At 44.0% G+C, this 19,139-nt stretch overlaps 1 protein-coding gene across 1 annotated transcript in view; it reads right to left on the bottom strand.

Annotated features, from left to right (window-relative positions):
* The window catches only part of HMCN1 (hemicentin 1), a 286,626-nt gene that overhangs the window by 234,652 nt on the left and 32,835 nt on the right, over positions 1-19,139 (bottom strand). Inside the window, exons 2-4 of the mRNA XM_033151379.1 lie at positions 6,814-6,884; positions 2,644-2,802; positions 287-409 (exon numbers count right to left, since the gene is read on the bottom strand). Of these exons, the coding sequence (XP_033007270.1) occupies positions 287-409; positions 2,644-2,802; positions 6,814-6,884 (353 nt within the window). The remainder of the gene's footprint in view (positions 1-286; positions 410-2,643; positions 2,803-6,813; positions 6,885-19,139) is intronic.

The following is a 19,139-nucleotide window of genomic DNA, read 5'->3' as shown; positions in this document are numbered from 1 at the left end:
CTCTGCATCTAACTTACCTCATAATGTTGTTGTAAAGGTAAAATGGAATAGCTGCATCTATGTTATCCGGAGCTCGCTGAAGGAAGGGCAGGATACAAATGTAATGAATACATGAATAGAAATATTGAGTTTCTTCTCCCGCATTTTTCATCTTTCAGGTCAGCTTCATCAATGAAATATTTAGCAGGAAATGTTCAGTTCAAAACCGAGTCCGCTAGATAAAAGTTCACATCCCATCAATACCCATATAGGACTGCCATGAAAATTAAACTCCACTCATTCCTACCTCATTAACTTGCTTTTTGTCCAAGTGAAAAACCTGACCAGAACTTGTTGATGCAATTTCTTCATAGACCTTGTAGCCAATATGTCCTCTATCATCACAGTCTCCTGTCAGAACAAACACAACCTATATGGTTTGGGGGAGAAAGAAACAAGGATATTTAAACAGCCCTCGTACGCAAAAGAATGGAAAAAGCAAAGCATCAGAAATCAATTAGTGAAGGAAATATACATTATGTCATTAAAGGGATACGCTTTATTTAATATTTTCAGTCTTAAGTAATTAGCGTAATAACTTTCAGAAGAACAATACCATATTGGCAAGCAGGATGATAGCTCACATTATTTCATAACATTCATTAGTGCCTCGGGTAATTACAAGTTTTTATTAGTCGTAGCATAACTTTTAAAAAAATAAAAAAATAGCTGCTGAATGTGCCAGATTCCAGTTAAATAGAGAGGTAAAAACTTGGAAGCTGTTACTTATTTGCTTTTTCCTCTCCTACCGAACTGCAGACTTCAGTTCTGCAGACCTTCCAGTGGTAGTTTTGTCCCTGCTCAATACCCGGAACAGCTGGTGGGCACATACTGATGGGGACCAGGCAAGAAGTTTAGCCCTTTGGTGCAACTGGGACCTGCAGTAAAATCTTACCTTGTGGAGTGTTTCTGTTATCAGGGCTGGATTTAAGTCTGATGAGGCCCTAAGCTACTGAAGGTAATGGGGCCCTTTATACGTCCAGCTGTCCTTTGTCAACAACAAATTGTCACTAGGTGTTTTTTTCTGTTGAACATATGCTGTATGGTAATTTACGGACTTAATAGGTATCTAACCAGTCCATGCAACCAGTCCATGCAGAATGTAGGCACCCTATATATAGAAATGAGCAAACCAGTGATATTTTAGGGAGCAGGCTAGCAGGCGGGGCCCATTACTTACATCATAGGAGCCTACACAACACAAAACACTGTTGCTCTATGTAGGTTTTATTTTATTTGTTTTTTATCTTATACAGTGGTACCTCGGGTTACGTACTTAATTGGTTCTGGGGTGCCATTCGTAACCTGAAAAGTACGTAACCCAAATGGCGATATCGCGCATGCGCGGACCGCGGACGCGGCGAAAAACACTTCCGGGTTACCGGAGTGCGTAACCTGAAAAAAACGTAACCTAAAGTGGACATAACCCGAGGTACGACTGTATTTTGGAAATGTACATCCAGGTGTTTTTTTCCGTTAATTTTTTTGGGGGCCCCCAAGAGAGTGGGGCCCTTAGCTATAGCTCGTTTAGCTTATACGTAAATCCGGCACTGCCGGTTATCAGTGGTTTTCTGATCAGTCTTCCTCAGCTTTGTTTCAGATGTCCCCTCCCGGTCCCTTTAGAGTTTGGGTTTTTTTTGCCACCAGATTGTCTGCCCTTCTGCAATCTTCTGTGCTCTGTTGCACCTGTTGACCCTCATAGGAACACAGGAAGCTGCACTGATCTGAATCAGACCCCAGGGGCTCATTTAGTTCAGCATCGTCTATGCCGATTGACAATGGCTCTCAAGGATTTCAAACAAGGGTCTATTTCAAGGCACCAGGGGTTGAAAACGTGCCCTGTAGTCTACATAACCATTGGCATTCACACTTGAACATCGGAAACGGAGGGAATGATAGCTAAGTTGGGGAAACCTGATATTTTGCTAAAACCTGTCTAGAATATCATACACATTAATAAAACTGTGTATGACCTGTGATGAGATAGTTTCTTCTACCCATCTCAATATTGTATGGACCTACTTATTATTTGTTGAAATTGATTGCCTCCAACTTGTATAATTCAATCCTAAACACAATTACCTAAAAGTAAAAGGCTATGGGGTTGTGACTCTCATCTCACTTTGAGGCCGAGGGAGCCTGTGTTTCTCCACAGACAGCTTTCCTGGTCAGGTGGCCAGCAGGACTAAACCGCTTCTGGCACAACGGGACACTGTGATGGAAACCAGAACGCACGGAAATGCTGTTTACCTTCCCACCACAGTGGCACCTATTTATCTACTTGTGCTGGCGTGCTTTCGAACTGCTAGGTTGGCAGGAGCTGGGACAGAGCAATGGGAGCATACCCCGTCATGGGGATTTGAACTGCCAACCTTCTGATCGGCAAGCCCAAGAGGCTCAGTGGTTTAGACCACAGCGCCACCCGAATCCCATACCTAAAAGTAAGTCCCGCTGAATCTAATAAAACTGTCATTTACATATTTTATCCAAGATAGTATTTGACTGTAATCAATAGGAACACATTTCTTTTTTTTTAAGAGACTTAAAAAATAATAATTAAAAATGGCGGTTTTGAAATAATCAGAATTGGAATTTGTTTCCTACCTGTGACTGCTTTTGCTGAATCAGCTGCAAGACCTCGTGGGTCAGCTTGTAGTCTTTGGATCGCGCATCAGTAAAAACATAGATGAATGAACCAGGGAGAGAAATTTCTAGAGCAATCTTGATTGCGCCAATGCTCATTTCTGGACAGTCACCGCCACCCTATTTATAATTTAGAAACAGGGAAATAATGTAATTTTTTATTTTTAAAAAACAGTGCTGAAGTTTAAAGTCACAAAAAAATCTGAATTCATTTAACCTCATTTGTAGATATAGGGGGTTAACCATGAAAAACGTTACTGTTTTTGTGAAGTATCTCCTCAAGTAGCTATTCAACAGTGTAAATGAGTCTTAGTAGATGTAATAACGGAATATTCAGTGACTTCCCTTCTTCTCCTTCCATGGTTCATTTTGCGTAACATAAATCCCTGAATATTTTACGTAAACTATACCATTCAGTGGTATAGTTTACGTAAAATATTCAGGGATTTATGTTACGCAAAATGAACCATGGAAGGAGAAGAAGGGAAGTCACTGATATTTTAAGGTTGTGTAAATGAATATTCTAAATGTAAAAACAGAAAATTTAAGAAAATATATATATATAAAACAACAAAGTATATTTCCCCTGGTGTCTACTTTATTATGAGGTAAACGCCATTCTGTTTTCTCAACTCTTTGTCCAGTTATATTACAAAAGCATTTTAAATTTATGATGTCACTACAGTTGCCGCTATGTTGTTTTGTTCTCTGTTGGTTGTTTTGCTTTACTGCCTTTAAATATTATTTAAAGCTGCCTTGAAGAGGAGTTGGAAAAGCAGGAAGTAAATGTGAACAATATATGAAAACTAGTTATTAGCTAAACATAAAATACTTGTTCTGAGACCATTGATCTGCTAATAAGTCTCTTTAGAAACGCAGCTTCTGACTTTAGAACGGAAGGCCAAGCAGAAAAAAAACGAACTGGGAGGAAAAAATGGAGAAAGAGCATTTTAAAAGGAGAGGAAAAACCCTGTAATTCATATGAACTGGCAGTATTTGTTTGTCTTTGGGGACAAATCAGTACAGCCTTGTTGTCCATCCGTCTCCTGTTGCTGTACGTAAACATTGCCTTGGAAAAGTTACTGTGCTGCCATGAATTTGGCTGTTGTATACAATGTCATATTTTAGTTCTGAGAAGCCTCCTTTTGCTGGATCCTCTTTCTGGTCACCCAGAAAAAAGAGTATATTGAAAGTACAGACAAAAAAACTTAAGACTTAACAGTTATAAACTTATTAACATTCGCTTGTTTAGTAGAGGAAAAACTGCACCTTGCGCACAATTAACTTGCACAAATTCAACCTTGCACGACCGGGAGCCGGCGGTTGAAATTCTGCAAATTAACTGCATGAGGGGCAGAAAGCTTAGGCAGAGAGATAGTCCTGCTGCAGAAAGTGCTTTTATTTATATATAATTTTTATTTATTTTCCATTTAATATGATACATTTACATCATTATTATCCACTTTACCTCACTGGCTCTTTAGAGCCCATCGACTTCCTTCCCTCCCGCCTCATGGCTTTCAAAATTAACCTTTATAATATCGTTGCATTTTGTACGTTTTCCAATGCTAATTACACTCATTACAAAATAGTTCAAAATTTAAATAAAATTTAGAAAGATATTAAGTTAAATTCAGGAAGATATTAAGTTTCTCATTACACGTCTTCAACCAACCCTGCTAGTGATGTTAATTGCTTACAATAATCTTTCAGATATCGTATAAATTTACTCCAGTCCTTTTGGAATACTTGATCATGCTGGTTTCGGATATTTCCTGTCAGCTTCGCTAGTTCTGCAAAGCCCATCATCTTCACCTGCCACTCTTCTTTCGTTGGTACTTCCTGTTTCCATTTTGGGGCTAAAAGAATTCTTGCCACAGTTGTTGCATACATAAACAGTCTTTTCTCTCCCCTTGGTATCTCTTCACCCACTACACCCAGTAAAAAGGCTTCTGGTTTTTTAACAGAAGTATTTTAAAACATTTTCTTTAGCTCGTTATATACCATTTACCAGAAAGCCTTTAACCAGAAAGTCCACCACATGGTAGAAGATACCGCAGAAAGTGCTTTTAAGCTCTCTGCCTTTGTTTACCAGACTCTGGGATGCTCTCAGAGAGCCAGTGTGGTGTAGTGGTTAAGAGCGGTGGACTCGTAATCTGGTGAACCAGGTTCGCGTCTCCGCTCCTCCACATGCAACTGCTGGGTGACCTTGGGCTAGTCACACTTCTTTGAAGTCTCTCAGCCCCACTCACCTCACAGTGTGTTTGTTGTGGGGGAGGAAGGGAAAGGAGAATGTTAGCCGCTTTGAGACTCCTTCGGGTAGTGATAAAGCGGGATATCAAATAACTCTTCTTCTGCTGCTGCTTCCGGGGAGTAGGGAGCCACGCCACTTTGCCAGCAGCCTTCCTCCCTTCCTTCTTCCTTTTGACAGCTCCGGGGAGGCTTCCCCCTGAAGGAAGCATCCCAGGAGCGGGGGGCAATGGCACACCGCGCACCTGTGACTCCCAAGCGTCCCCCGAGCTATCAAAATGAAGGGGGAAAGGGGGACATCTGCCGGCAAGGCGGCGCAGCTCCACCCCGTCTGACGGCTCGGGAGTCATGGGTGGGTGGTGCAGTGAATTTCACCCCTCCTCGCTGATAGACACTCGGGTGGGCCTCCCCCCACCCCCTTCCTCCCCCCCCTGCTATGGGGGCAGCAGGTGAAGGAACTTTGTGGCAGTGGAGATCTGCTTGAACAAGGTCACTGCCCAATTTCTACTCAAGTCCCTTGCAGCACAGCCCACTCCGCTCAGGAAAGTCCCAGCCCCCAATGTCTCTAGAGCAGCTTTTCATGGGCTGCAGAGGAGAATGCCCTAATCTGAACTCCAAGCTGACTTACATCTGTAGGACAGGTGTGCCCATTAAGTGCACGTTCATCTGGAATTCCAAACTGGCCTGTATATATTCTTCTCTTTCTCAAACAGGGTTTTCGGAATGCTAGATTTCTGCCATGGTATCGTAAGCTCTCCTCCCCACCCACCCACCCAACACACAGAGTACATGTTCTCTTATTGTGTGTTATCCCTAAACGACCCTATTCAACAGGTCTGTCAAATTCAATCACTTTGGCTTCCGCAGTGAAGACCATTCAAAAACCGCCTTTGGAAATCTGTTCCACTGCTTCAGTATTCTTACAATATTAAATTACAGCATTAATTCTTCTTCTCTTTAGCTAATGAAAAGCATGTTCACCCCCCCTTCCTGTGGGAGAAATCTGTCTAGTTGCCATAAAAGTTCTGTTGTGCTTTTCTTTTAAGCTATGTTTTTATTTTCTTCTCTTCCACCTCAACTTCCCATACCTCTGATGGAGGGAAGCCATACAAATGGCTCTTCAGGCAAAATATCTGCCTGATTTCTCAAAGGCTGCCTGCAGACAACTTGTTTATTCAGCATCCCTAGTGATTTGTTTGCACAAAGTTTGTGAGGAAGTTAGACAACATCAGCTGTTTACTGAACATTCATTTATTCAAGTAATTGCTATCCCACATTTTCCAGTAATTTCCCCGTCACTTTCCTTCCTGCAAAAAGTCTGTGTGTGTGTGTGTGTGTGTGTGTGTGTGTAACGTATGAGCACAAAATCTACTGTAATTGTACAACCTGAATTTGCTGTTACAGGTAGGTAGCCGTGTTGGTCTGCCATAGTCAAAACAAAATAAAATAAAAAATTCCTTCCAGTAGCACCTTAGAGACCAACTAAGTTTGTTCTTGGTATGAGCTTTCGTGTGCATGCACACATTGAGCCGCATGAAATGGAAGTCCATCAACCTCACAGGTATCTGAAGAAGTGTGCATGCACACGAAATATGCATTTTCGATAATATTTTCCTCTTCTCATCCAGCAACTCTGTCTCCAGCTTGGATCTTGTCGTTTCAAAGCCCATATTCTTTTTAACCTCCTTAAACACATCATTTACCTGATGGTATTGCAACCAATCTGTAATTAAACCCCCAGTTATTGTTTTGGGGCTGGGACAGAGTTGCAGGGGAGTTGAACCAGAGCTGAACCTTTCCAACTCTACAATTTTATGGTTCTGAGTGGGCTTAGCTTCCTTTTCCACCCAAAACAATTGTGGCAAGGAGACAGACACTCACCTGAACGTATAGCTCCCTGAGTTCATATTGAAATTTCTTGGGATCCGTGGTAATTGTTACAGGACCAATTTCTGAAAGGGAAAAGGGGAGAGAGAGAAAAAGCAAATTGCATTTTGCAGGAAATCCAAAGGGAATCAACAGTTTTGCAATCACGGGAATCTGACACGAGAAACAAGGTCATTTCCAGATTTATTTATTTATTTCTGAATGGTGACATGCCAAATGGCCTCTTTGTGAAATGCTGTCCCATTTGGGCAGCTCTACAAGAACAATTCCCCAACTGTGGAAAATATGTACAAACAGTACTACAAGTTACACACACACACACACACACACACACACACACGTTCCATACATACACACAAAAACTACTTCCTTTTGCCCAGCCAAATCCCTGAAAAGCAAAACACCGTTCCCCACAATCCCTTATTTTTCTTAGAAGCAGCATCAGATACCTCAGGCTACACCAAGACCCTCTAAGAAATAACTGGCAAAGATCCCATGAGGTCAAGAATTCTCTGTTTGGATGGAGGTTTGTGGGAAACAGTTTAAAAAAAAAAAAAAAACTTATACAGTGCAGTTAAAACATGGATCAGTAGGACTTGCATTAACTCTGACAAAGAAAACAATGATATTGTTGGGGTTTGGACAATTTCTGCTAGTTAAAAGGAAGTATACAAGTATTGGTCTATTTACTGTTAAATAAGTGGATTTCTGGCTTTCTGGCTTCAGACGAGTTAACAGTTTCCCAGGGAAATTAATTCAGATAAGGAACCACTAAGTGCTTGTTTTTACCAGGTTTTTTTCTGATATATTTACAACGGAAATGGGGTGGTGGGGTGGTAATGACTATAGTAAGGAAAAGAGCTGCTTCTGTTATTCTAAGCATTTAAAAATGGATGGCTTGTATTTAGTACCAGTATTTGTGTCCTAACAAGATTTGGTTCACCATAGCTGTCAACTTTTCCCTTTTCTTGTGAGGAATCCTATTCGGAATAAGGGCATTTCCCTTAAAAAAGGAAAATGTTGACAGCTATGGTTCATACGATTCAGTGCTTCAGAAAACAGCCCACCTCAGTCCTTCTTAGGCTGCCCAGTTCAATCCACCTTAGTCTGCTGATGATTCCCCCCCTTGTTTGGGCTACATAAGGAAAAGGAGACAAGCACTGAATGCTTCTTGGATGTCGCCAGTAATAGTAATAATTTATTATTTATTATTCACACCCCACCGATCTGGCTGGGTCTACCAAGCCACCCAACAGAATATTAAGAACACGATAAAACATCAAAAACTTCCCTAAACAGAACTGCCTTCAGGTGTCTTCTAAAAATCAGGTAGTTGTTTATTTCCCATCTTAAGGGAAGGGCGTTCCACAGGGAGGGCGCCACTACCGAGAAGGCCCTCTGCCTGGTTCCCTGTAACCTCACTTCTCGCAGGGAGGGAACCGCCAGAAGGCCCTAATCTCACTTAGAGTATACTCACTGAAGTTAATCCTCATGACCAGTGCTTTTTTTCTTTGAAAAAAAATGTTTTGGGGTACTCTCATTTTCCTGCTCATGTTGAAATTTGTTGTTCAGTCGTTCAGTCATGTCCGACTCTTCGTGACCCCATGGATCAGAGCACGCCAGGCACGCCTATCTTTCACTGCCTCCCGCAGTTTGGCCAAACTCATGCTAGTCGCTTCGGGAACACTGTACAACTATATCGTACTCTGTCTTCCCCTTCTCTTTGTGCCCTCCATCTTTCCCAACATCAGGGTCTTTTCTAGGGAGTCTTCTCTTCTCATGAAGTGGCCAAAGTACTGGAGCCTCAACTTCAGGATCTGTCCTTCCAGTGAGCACTCAGGGCTGATTTCTTTAAGGATGGATAAGTTTGATCTTTTTTGCAGTCCATGGGACTCTCAAGAGTCTCCTCCAGCACCATAATTCATGTTGAAATACTGCCCCACAATGAGGCCAAACTTAGATTCACAAAATGTTTAGGGGTATGGATACCCCTGCGTCCCCCCAGGGAAAAAAAGCACTGATCATGACTATCAAAGGTTCAGTAATTTCAGTGGATCTGCTCTGAGTAGACTTGGCTTCAAATTCACTATTCTGACTCAATATTTGTATATATGGTATATTGCAGCATGGTTCACTCCTTCTACATATTTAGCTTCACAACAACCCTAGGAGCTAGGTTAGGTTAAGCCAAGGGATAACAGTTGGACCAAGGTCACCCAGTAAGTTTCAGGAGTTAGCAGAGATTTCCAACATTATTGCACCACATATCATATAAAACTATACAGCTCACATATCCAAGTGCTAAGCACCATATAAGAAGGGGTCCTAAGATGCAGATTTGGCAATAGAAAAAAGCATGCCACATGAGGAAACATTTTGCAAAATATGGTGAAAGTGTGGTAGTGGCCCAAAGGGCAATAACGAATGTGATAATGTGAACCCCTATAAACCCTTGAATCTAGGACAGAGTCTAGGAGTTGCTGATCAGAAGGTCGGTGGTTCGAATCCCTGCCACGGGGTGAGCTCCCGTTGCTTGGTCCCAGCTCCTGCCCACCTAGCAGTTCGAAAGCACATCAAAGTGCAAGTAGATAAATAGGGACCGCTCCGGCGGGAAGGTAAACGGCGTTTCCGTGCGCTGCTCTGGTTCGCCAGAAAGCGGCTTTGTCATGCTGGCCACATGACCCGGAAGCTGTCTGCGGACAAACGCCGGCTCCCTCGGCCTATAGAGCGAGATGAGCGCCACAACCCCAGAGTCGGACACGACTGGACCTGATGGTCAGGGGTCCCTTTACCTTTACCTTTATAAACCCTTGAATATGCTTCTAATAGAGAAGTTATGGTAACCTGTTGCTTTAAGAAACTGATGATTTTGCAAGATGCAAAATGTCCCCCACTGGGACAGAAGGACAGCTAATACGTCAACCACAAAGATACAGCTCATAAGCTAGAACATAAGTTGATACATGGTACAAATGGCTACACGTAACACAGGCTCCCAACATGCATACTAACACAATGTGACAGATCACGGTGAGAATCAAGGTTTAGTTAGCAATGCTTATTGCGCATGTGTATTAAACATGAAATGAGGTAATGATGTACGTGATTGGTTAAAATTGAAATCCTTTGTTTGAAATGTTATAAATACCCCAGCCGGGTTGCAGTTTTGCGAAAAGATTCGACTGTAACCTATTGCTTTGCAATAAACAACAATGAACTCCTAACTCCTCTTGTCTCTGAGTTTTATTGGCGTAACTCAGAAGATAAGCCATTTTTGGCTTACAACATTAGGAGGCACCGATACACCGAGAGAGGCCAGAACCACTGGTGACATTTGCCATGTCTGGTTTGTCTTCCTTGAGGTTCTATCAAACCCCAATCCCATATACTAGGGTTACCTGCAGTTTCTTTTAAAAACATCACTGGCGTCTCTTCCAAACACCTCAAGCCCTGAATTAAAGGGGCAGCAGGAGTGAGTAATATTCAGTGTTGCGGTAACATTGCCCGTGTGGCACCACTCTAACGCAACAGAAAGGGGTGGTAGGGTTGACTACCATTTCAGATTGCAGGCGGGAAATACCACAAAAATCTCCCTCAAAGCAGAAAGCTAGCACACCAGGGAGAAATGTTCTAGCCCTATCCTTTTCTGCTGTTCCAATTTTCTGCTTGCGGGGGATTTAAAAAAAAAAAAGTTGGAAAGCACTAATGAAATGGATTACACATATACTGTATCACAAGATGTTGTGGAGAAAAATCTAAATTACAGATAAACATTTCCGAGACCCTACAGTATAAAATGAAAAGTTAGGCTGAAGTCACCAGTGCATTTACTAAAGACCTCTCTTTCCATACATGATTACAATATATCATGAAACATGGTACAGTTACGAGTCAGAAGTATCACACTTATTATATAGTTTCAACACAAAAGAACAAATATCAGACTTAGCTCTGGAATTTTCAAAACTACTTTGAAAGCACATTGAATTGATGACATATGGAAAGGATTTTTCCCCCCTAAGCCATGCTTGCATGTTACTGAACAAGGCCGTGCCTTCCTAAACTGGAAAACCACAAAATTGTAGTTAACACAACCAAGATGGTGTTTAGGCCGGTCCCTAAGCAACTGACCAAACACTACAACACAAAACTCTCTGCCAACAGATTTGACAGGCCATAAGAATGTTGATACCTCCCACCCAAAAATAAATTTGAAACCAACACCCCTCCATAATAAACAAACAGGAAATAATCTGAATAAATAAATCTATATCTCAGTAAACTGACAACAATAACACACACTTTGAAGCATCTCAGTACATTTTGTGTAGATGAAAGTTTCCACAGCAATTATCCTGTTTTTCGTTTGTTTTTTTAATTGTGACTTCATAATGTAACTCACAAATGCTGTTGTGGCATTTGCGAATGTTTGGAAATGACTCTTTGCTAGTAAACATAACGATGCACAAGACATCAACAAAATAAATTTCACATGAAGTGGAAGATCTAAGGAACTAACACAGCAATATGACTGTGGTTTCACTGGGGTTTATTCTGGGGTTTTAACTTGATGGTGATTTTATATTTTGAAATATTGTTTTGTGTTGGGACTTTTTAGCTGCCTTGAGTTCACTGGAAAGTAAATGAACTATAACTTTTCCAAATGCATGGAATGAAACATCTGTTCACCCCTTCAAGGCACTTGAAATGCCTAAACAGAAGCATTTGAAAGGTGTGAGCTCAAAGCAGGTGGAAACAGAAGAAGATACACCAACCTTCTTTTCCTTGTGCCTGAAGTAGAGAATTACCAGCGTTTTGGAAAATTTTGCTATTTGGCCAGTTGTTGGGTGGGTGGGGAACACAACATGCCCCCCAAAAACATACAGGAGAAGGAGAAAATATCCAAAGTTTTGGGGTTCATGCTTACACCATACAGTGGTGCCTTGCAAGACGAAATTAATTTGTTCTGCGAGTCGTTTCGTATTGCGAAAAATTCATCTTGCGAAGCACGGATTCCCATAGGAATGCATTGAAATTTAATTCCCATAGGAATGCATTGAAATTTTCGTCTTGCGAAGCACACCCATAGAAAAATTCATCTTGTGAGTCACCTAAAAAATCGCAAAAACCCTTTCGTCTAGCGAGTTTTTCGTTGTGCGAGGCATTCGTCTTGCGAGGTACCACTGTATAAGGTGGCCAAGGGTTTTCTATTCATCTCCCGCTTACTTTTTCAACTTAAAAATCCCCACACCATTTGCAACAGTGCAAGGCTCTCTCCGAAGTTTCCTGTTGGCTGTGTTTCCTCAAATTCCTTGAGAGTGACACCATATCATTAAGCATCGCATAGCTCCCAAGGCATTCCGGGAAGTGGGGCCGGCAGGAAGCAGTATGTGGCTCTCTCCACGGTATCCCATAAGCCACACTTCCTGCTGAGGCCCAGTAAGATACATGGGAAACCCCCTCCCAAAACTTTTGGAGAAACCCCTCCCATGCACACAAAGTTAAGCAGCGAAAGATTTCAGCTCCATTTTCGCAGCGGGGGGGGAGGGGGGGAGAGAATATTTGTAAAAAAACACTGAGATATTTCAGTCCAGCCTTTGTCACTCGGCACAACATCCTTCAGATTAAGGCATAAAGCATAACAATAAGGTATTAACCCAACCCTGGTGAATGCCTCCATCAGTAACTGGAACCCACATTCAGATCATAGTGAATCTTCCAAATTTAGGCTGCAATCCTAAACACACTAGGGTGTAAGGTTTATTGAAGTCTTATTTCTGAGTAATACTACATCTAGTAGAACACACTGTTAATAAATACTTTCTCTCTCTCTCTCTCTCACACACACACACACACACACACACATATTTGAGCATTCATAAAATTCCATCTGATAATGCAAGCATTCATGAAACAGTAGACGTTTTTGTAGCATACCTTACTGAACACGCAACCCCATTTTGAAGTATTTACCATTTGCGTGTTCAGACCTTTTAACCGCAGCCCGCCAAGTGGGGAAAATCCCTGCCGTGCTCCTGTCCCAACGACAGACGACACGCGGCGGCATAGCAAGGTCAAGCGCACAAGCCCTAAAAGTAGGGAGAGGTGGGCGGGTGTTCTGATGCATGCGGCGAAAATAGGAAGCTCAGGGTCACGTGCATGGGTCTTTATAGGTCCCTGAATCCGTTTACCTTGCGTCCCATTGGCCAGATTGAACCCTGCATCGAGGGACCTACCGACTGGGTATTGTGGCTGTCAATCACTCCCACCCACAACACAGGGATTTGGTTGCCAGGTCTCACCGCAATATGTGCCCTCTTGTGATGGCCTGGGAGTCAGACTCTGATGCTGAACCTGAGGGATCCCAGCCTGCACAGGATTCCCCGCCTCCAGAACCAGCTGAGCCGGGGCCAGGGCTTGAGCCTGAAGGATCCCCACCTGTGCTGGATCCCCAGGTGCAGGCATCAGCAGAGTCTGCTCTGGCTCCTGATGGGAGGGAGGACCCATTGCCTGCAGGTGCTCCACTCCCAGTCTCTTCAGAGGAAGCTGAGGCAGCCCCTGGGTCCAGTAACCCACCAGCCTCTCCTGAGCTACAGAGGCTCAGGGCAGAGAGGCAAAGGGAGTTAAGTGCCTACAGGAGGAGTGCTCGCCTCCAGGCCCGGAGGAGAGGCGAGTCTCCGGAGGATCGGGGCCGCCCTAAGCATAGGGCCAGATAAAAGCCAGCCAGACCCAGCCCAAGTTGTGTGAGCAACTTAGTTGCAAGCGTGTGCTCAACCTGCAACCTTGTGCCTGAACCTGCCTTGGACCTTGACCTGCTCCCTGCCTCGCTCCCCGCCGGACTGACCTCCTTTGGTCCCCTAGACCCAGGACTGGACTTGGACCTCGCTTCACGGACAAACCCTTGGGGCCAGCACACCTCTTTAAGGGAGGACCTGGTTTAGAACCCTAAATACACACACAGTCTAAAGATGTGTACACATCATCAGTAACCCACTCCCCCAAATAACCACCCGATAAGATGGGATGTTGAGTAAGTGAGAGAAAGAAAATGACAACCCGGTGGGAAGGGGTTACACCGAGAAACTGCTCTAAATTGCTTTAAATGTTCAAGAACTAATCAGAGTAGATTATTGTTTTACTTTTTGCACATGAAGTAATGATTTATAGAAGAGCCAAGGAAGCTTTGGTTCTTCAGCTGTTTCTGGACTACAGCTCTCATCATCATTAACCACTGACTACTATCCTGCCTTGAACGGATGGAAACTAGAGTCCGACAACATCTGGAGGGCCAAAGGTTTTCCAACCCTGCCTTATCAGCACCGTCTCTGATCACAGAAGTTAGCATTTGAGGAGGGAGGCTTAACCACTTCCAGACAGAGCTTCCATAAATGCATACACACCCACAGATATATCGCGACATTTTGCAAGTTTGTCAGTCTTCTTACACTGAGACCCCATGTTAAACAGGACTGGAGCAACTGCAAAAAGAAGGGGGGGGGAGTCCGCATGTTTGAGAAACCCCAAGGTTTGCAGAAGGACAATTTAAAAAACAACAACACTTAAAAGGGACAAGAATATGACTTTTAGAAGACATCTGCAGGCAGCCCTGTTTTGGGAAGTTTTTTATGTTTCATGCTTTATCGTGTTTTTACTATTCTGTTGGGAGCCGTCCAGAGTGGCTGGGGAAACCCAGCAAGTTTTTTTTTGGGGGGGGGATGTAATAAATAATAAAATTATTATTATTATTATTATTAACATTAACATTAATATAAACATCCTAGAAAAAGCAGCCTGATGACAACTGAGCATTCTCAGTGGCCTCCAGGAGCTATGGAATATTTTAACTAAGAAAATAAAATGGAATTGCCTGACTGAGTCCCTTATCGCTTTTAATTATCTAGGGGGAAGGCCATGACTGGTTGGCTGCGACAACAAATAGAAATTCCGTTTTGGAGGTTACAGGAGAGAACTGAGTTGCAACTCTCACTTGCTTTTGGTATAAATGTAAAACGACACATCTACCAATCCTTATAGATTTTACTGCAAACGTAAGGCAAACCTTAACGTTCCAAAGCAAGGAATTCAGTATTCCTTAGCGGACCACTTCAGGGGGGAAATAAACTCTGCTTCACATTTTTGGCTGATTACATCATCAACATTGCTCTGCAGCAAATGCCATGAAAACCCACCAGCACCCCAGGGGTCTGCAACCTTTTTCAGCTGTGGGTTGGTCCACCGTCCCTCAGACCATGTGGTGGACCGGACTATATTTTGGGGGGAAAGAATGAACACATTCCTATGCCCCACAAATAACCCAGAGATGCATTTTAAATAAAAGGACAATTAATACAAATTGAACCTGGCATGGTAGCATATGAGCAGCCAGTATAAGCTTCTGAGCACCAGAGTTATGTGCTGGCAATATTTTGTCCCCATCAACAGTCTAGCCATAGCTGGAGCCTTGGGAATGAATAGCCCTAAACACAGTGTATTGCAGTAATCGGGTCCTGAGTGGCTGGGAGCTGGTTCCACTCCTTCCTCCTGGGCCGTGTCCAGAAAGTGGTGTTGGGGGATGAGTGTTCAGATGCCTGGGCTCTCACTTGTGGGGTGCCTCGGGGTTCCGTCCTCTCCCCCATGCTTTTTAATATCTACATGCAGCTGCTCGGAAAGATCATCAGGGGGTTTGGGCTGGATGTTCATCAGTATGCAGATGATACCCAGCTCTATCTCACTTTTAAACCAGAACCAGTGAAGGCGTTGAATGTCCTGTGTGAGTGTCTGGAGGCGGTTGGAGAATGCATGGCGGCTAACAGATCGAGGTCGAATCCTGACAAGACAGAAGTACTGTATTGGGGAGACAGGGAGGGCGGGTATGGAGGACTCCCCGGTCCTGAATGGGGTAACTGTGCCCCTGAAGGACTAGGTGCGCAGCCTGGGAGTCATTTTGGACTCACAGCTGTCCATGGAAGCGCGGGTCAATTCTGTGTCCAGGGCAGCTTTCTACCAGCTCCATCTGGTACGCAGGCTGAGACCCTACCTGCCCTGCTCTGGTTATCTCCCACTTGGACTACTGCAATGCGCTCTACATGGGGCCCCTTTGAAGGTGACCCGGAAATTACAACTAATCCAGAATGCGGCAGCTAGACTGGTAACTGGGAGTGGCCGTCGAGACCATATAACACCGGCCCTGAAAGACCTACATTGGCTTCCAGTACTGGGAGTTATTGGTGATAACACATTGCCCCTAGGCTCCAAAGGACCACACCCAGTGCTTCATATATGTTAAACAGCATTGGGGACAAGATTGCACCCTGCGGTGCACTGTTAACGTAAAGACCATGGAGTCGAAACCCTGTCTCTGAATGCTAATATCTGGACTTGTAGGTAGAAGAGAAGAAGAAGAGTTTGGATTTGATATCCCACTTTATCACTACCCGAAGGAGTCTCCTTTCCCTTCCTCCCCCACAACAAACACTCTGAGGTGAGTGGGGCTGAGAGACTTCAAAGAAGTGTGACTAGCCCGAGGTCACCCAGCAGCTGCATGTGGAAGAGCGGAGACGCGAACCCGGTTCACCAGATTACATTTCTACCACTCTTAACCACTACACCACATTGGCTCTCAGTGGAACCAACTTAGAACAGTGTTCCCAATACACATCCCACAGAGCTGGTCCATGAGAATACATGGTCAATGGTATCAAAAGCCACCAAGAGATCAAGAAGCAGGAGGGGAATCACACTTCCTCTGTCCTGCCCCCAATATGGATCATCCATCAGCGCACACAAGGCTGATTCAGTCCCAAAATTGCACCTGAACTCAGATTGAAATGGATCTAGATCCGTATTCCTTCAGGAACTCCAGCAACTGCTCCACCCCCATGATATGTGGGAGAGCTTTCCATTAAAAACAAACATCTGTACCAAGTATCCAGCCCTGGCTGTGTCTTTTTGGCTCTCTAGACAACTTTACCCACAACAACAAACCACACAAGAGTTTTAAGGACAAATGAGATTTAGAAGTGCCATGCAGTAACTGAAGGAACAAAAATAGATAATGCTGCAGCTCTTCTTGAAAGTAGTTTTCTCTGAAGTTTGCTAAAAGCTCATTAAAGGTTAAATAGCATCAATTGACCTGGATCAGGCCCTTGCTGCCAAGTGGTTCAGAGTTAGAAATGTGTCATAAGCTATTAAATTTCTTCCTACATAACATTATGATTATTCAGATGTTTTTGGCTCCAAGTCTGAAGCTGGGTTTAATTATACTATTTTTTAAAAGAAAGGAGAGAAACAGCTTGCACCAGAGAAAGCAAACAGAACTAAAACACACATCCCCATCTTTGCTTCATTCTGAAAATAAAAAGCTTAGGCTGAAATCCTACGACTGCTCATTTTCAAAGGCCCACTGACCATTTCAAAAGAAGGAGAATGTATTTTACGCCGACCCCACCACCCTGTCTGCCTCAAATGCTGCTGTGAGACCCAGCAGGCAAGAACCGGGAACCAGTACCCTGGAATCTGTACTCTGCAACACCAGAATACTCGGCAATACCCTGGATCCTGTGGGGAACTCCATATGGGAGCTCCTCAGCAGACATGTTGATCTTAAGGGGTCTCTGAAGGTAGAAATTGTGGACAAGACCACTCTAAGTTAAGTAGAGTGGCCAGAACTATACTCTCGAGTCCAACATCCACCTTTGGTCCCCACCCTGCACTCAGCTCTCACCTGTGGCTCCTAGAAGCTGTCAGGCTGAAATTCCCAGGTGTCAGGAAAGGTTATTTACATCTGCCACTACTGCGGCCCGTGTTTTGTTAGTCCAAAAAATGGAAAACAAGCAAGGTCCCAACTAAAGAAGAGTGGCAACTTAAGTTGAATAAATATGGGCAGCTTTTGGACTTAACATACTGTGCTGGCCCCAAGGGTTAGTCCGTGAAGCAAGGTCCAAGTCCAGTCCTGGGTCTAGGGGTCCGAAGGAGGTCAGTCCGGCGGGGAGCAAGGCAGGGAGTAGGTCGAGGTCCAAGGCAGGTTCAGGCACAAGGTTGCAGGTTGAGCACACGCTTGCAACTAAGTTGCTCACGCAACTTGGGCTAGGTCTGATTGGCTTTTATCTGGCCCTATGCTTAGGGCGGCCCCGATCCTCCGGAGACTCACCTCTCCTCCGGGCCTGGAGGCGAGCACTCCTCCTGTAGGTACTTAGCTCCCTTCGCCTCTCTGTCCTGAGCCTCTGCAGCTCAGGAGAGGCTGGTGGGTTACTGGACCCAGGGGCTGCCTCAGCTTCCTCTGAAGAGGCTGGGAGTGGAGCACCTGCAGGCAATGGGTCCTCCCTCCCATCAGGAGCCAGAGCAGACTCTGCTGATGCCTGCACCTGGGGATCCAGCACAGGTGGGGATCCTTCAGTCTCAAGCCCTGGCCCCGGCTCAGCTGGTTCTGGAGGTGGGGAATCCTGTGCAGGCTGGGATCCCTCAGGTTCAGCATCAGAATCTGATAAATTCAACAGTGTAAATAAGTTATGATGGATATAATTCTTCCTCTTCTCCTTTGGCGATCACTTGTAGCCGAGTAAGATTGTCTTCCACAGACACGGTTTTAACAATGAGTCCGTAAGTGACTGTGGAGGCCAATTCTGGACCCACACGTCCTTCCATGTAATAACGGAGTACTGAATGGTATAGTTTTTGTAAAATATGCAGGGATTTGTGATATGTAAAATGAGCCATGGAAAGAGAAGGGGGTTAGTCATTGATACCTTAAGGATGTATACAATGAGTGCTTTAAACTGTAAAACAGAAAATTTAGTAAAAGTTATATAAAAAGAAGAAGCAGCTGTCAGCATGCAACAGTGGTCACAATCCTCGGAACGGCTTCGACTGGCTGGCTAAACCAGGTGCAAGTAGTCAATGGGTCTCAAACCTTCGGTGAGTTAAGGACTTCCCCTGCATGCTCCATGCAGATTGGGATGAAACCAATAGTGGGTCCATTCCAGAGGGGCCCCCAAATGATCAATGGGTGGGAGCAACACTCCAATGATGAAAGGTTACAACATTTGGAGTGTCTTAGTTTAGAAAAAGGTGAGTAAAGGGGGCATAATAACAGAGTGTATAAATTTATGCAGGGTGCGTGAAGAATGTGGGTGTGGGGAAAAATTTCTCCCTTTTTCAGAATACTAGAACCCGGTTACCAAGGTAGGAAAGATTTCTGCCTGCATCAGGACCCGCTGGGACTCAAGCCAAGACCCTCCTGATCTGCGCAGTAACGTGTTTATATGCTTGTGTATTTTTTTTTGTTTGTGAACTGGTGCCCCTTGTGGCGACTTTGTGTGGTA

The sequence above is a fragment of the Lacerta agilis genome, chromosome 6 (assembly GCF_009819535.1).
Source record: "Lacerta agilis isolate rLacAgi1 chromosome 6, rLacAgi1.pri, whole genome shotgun sequence".
Taxonomy (NCBI): Eukaryota; Metazoa; Chordata; class Lepidosauria; order Squamata; family Lacertidae; genus Lacerta; species Lacerta agilis.
Note: the sequence above shows the minus strand (reverse complement) of the source record. Positions and strands in the feature narration are given on the sequence as shown.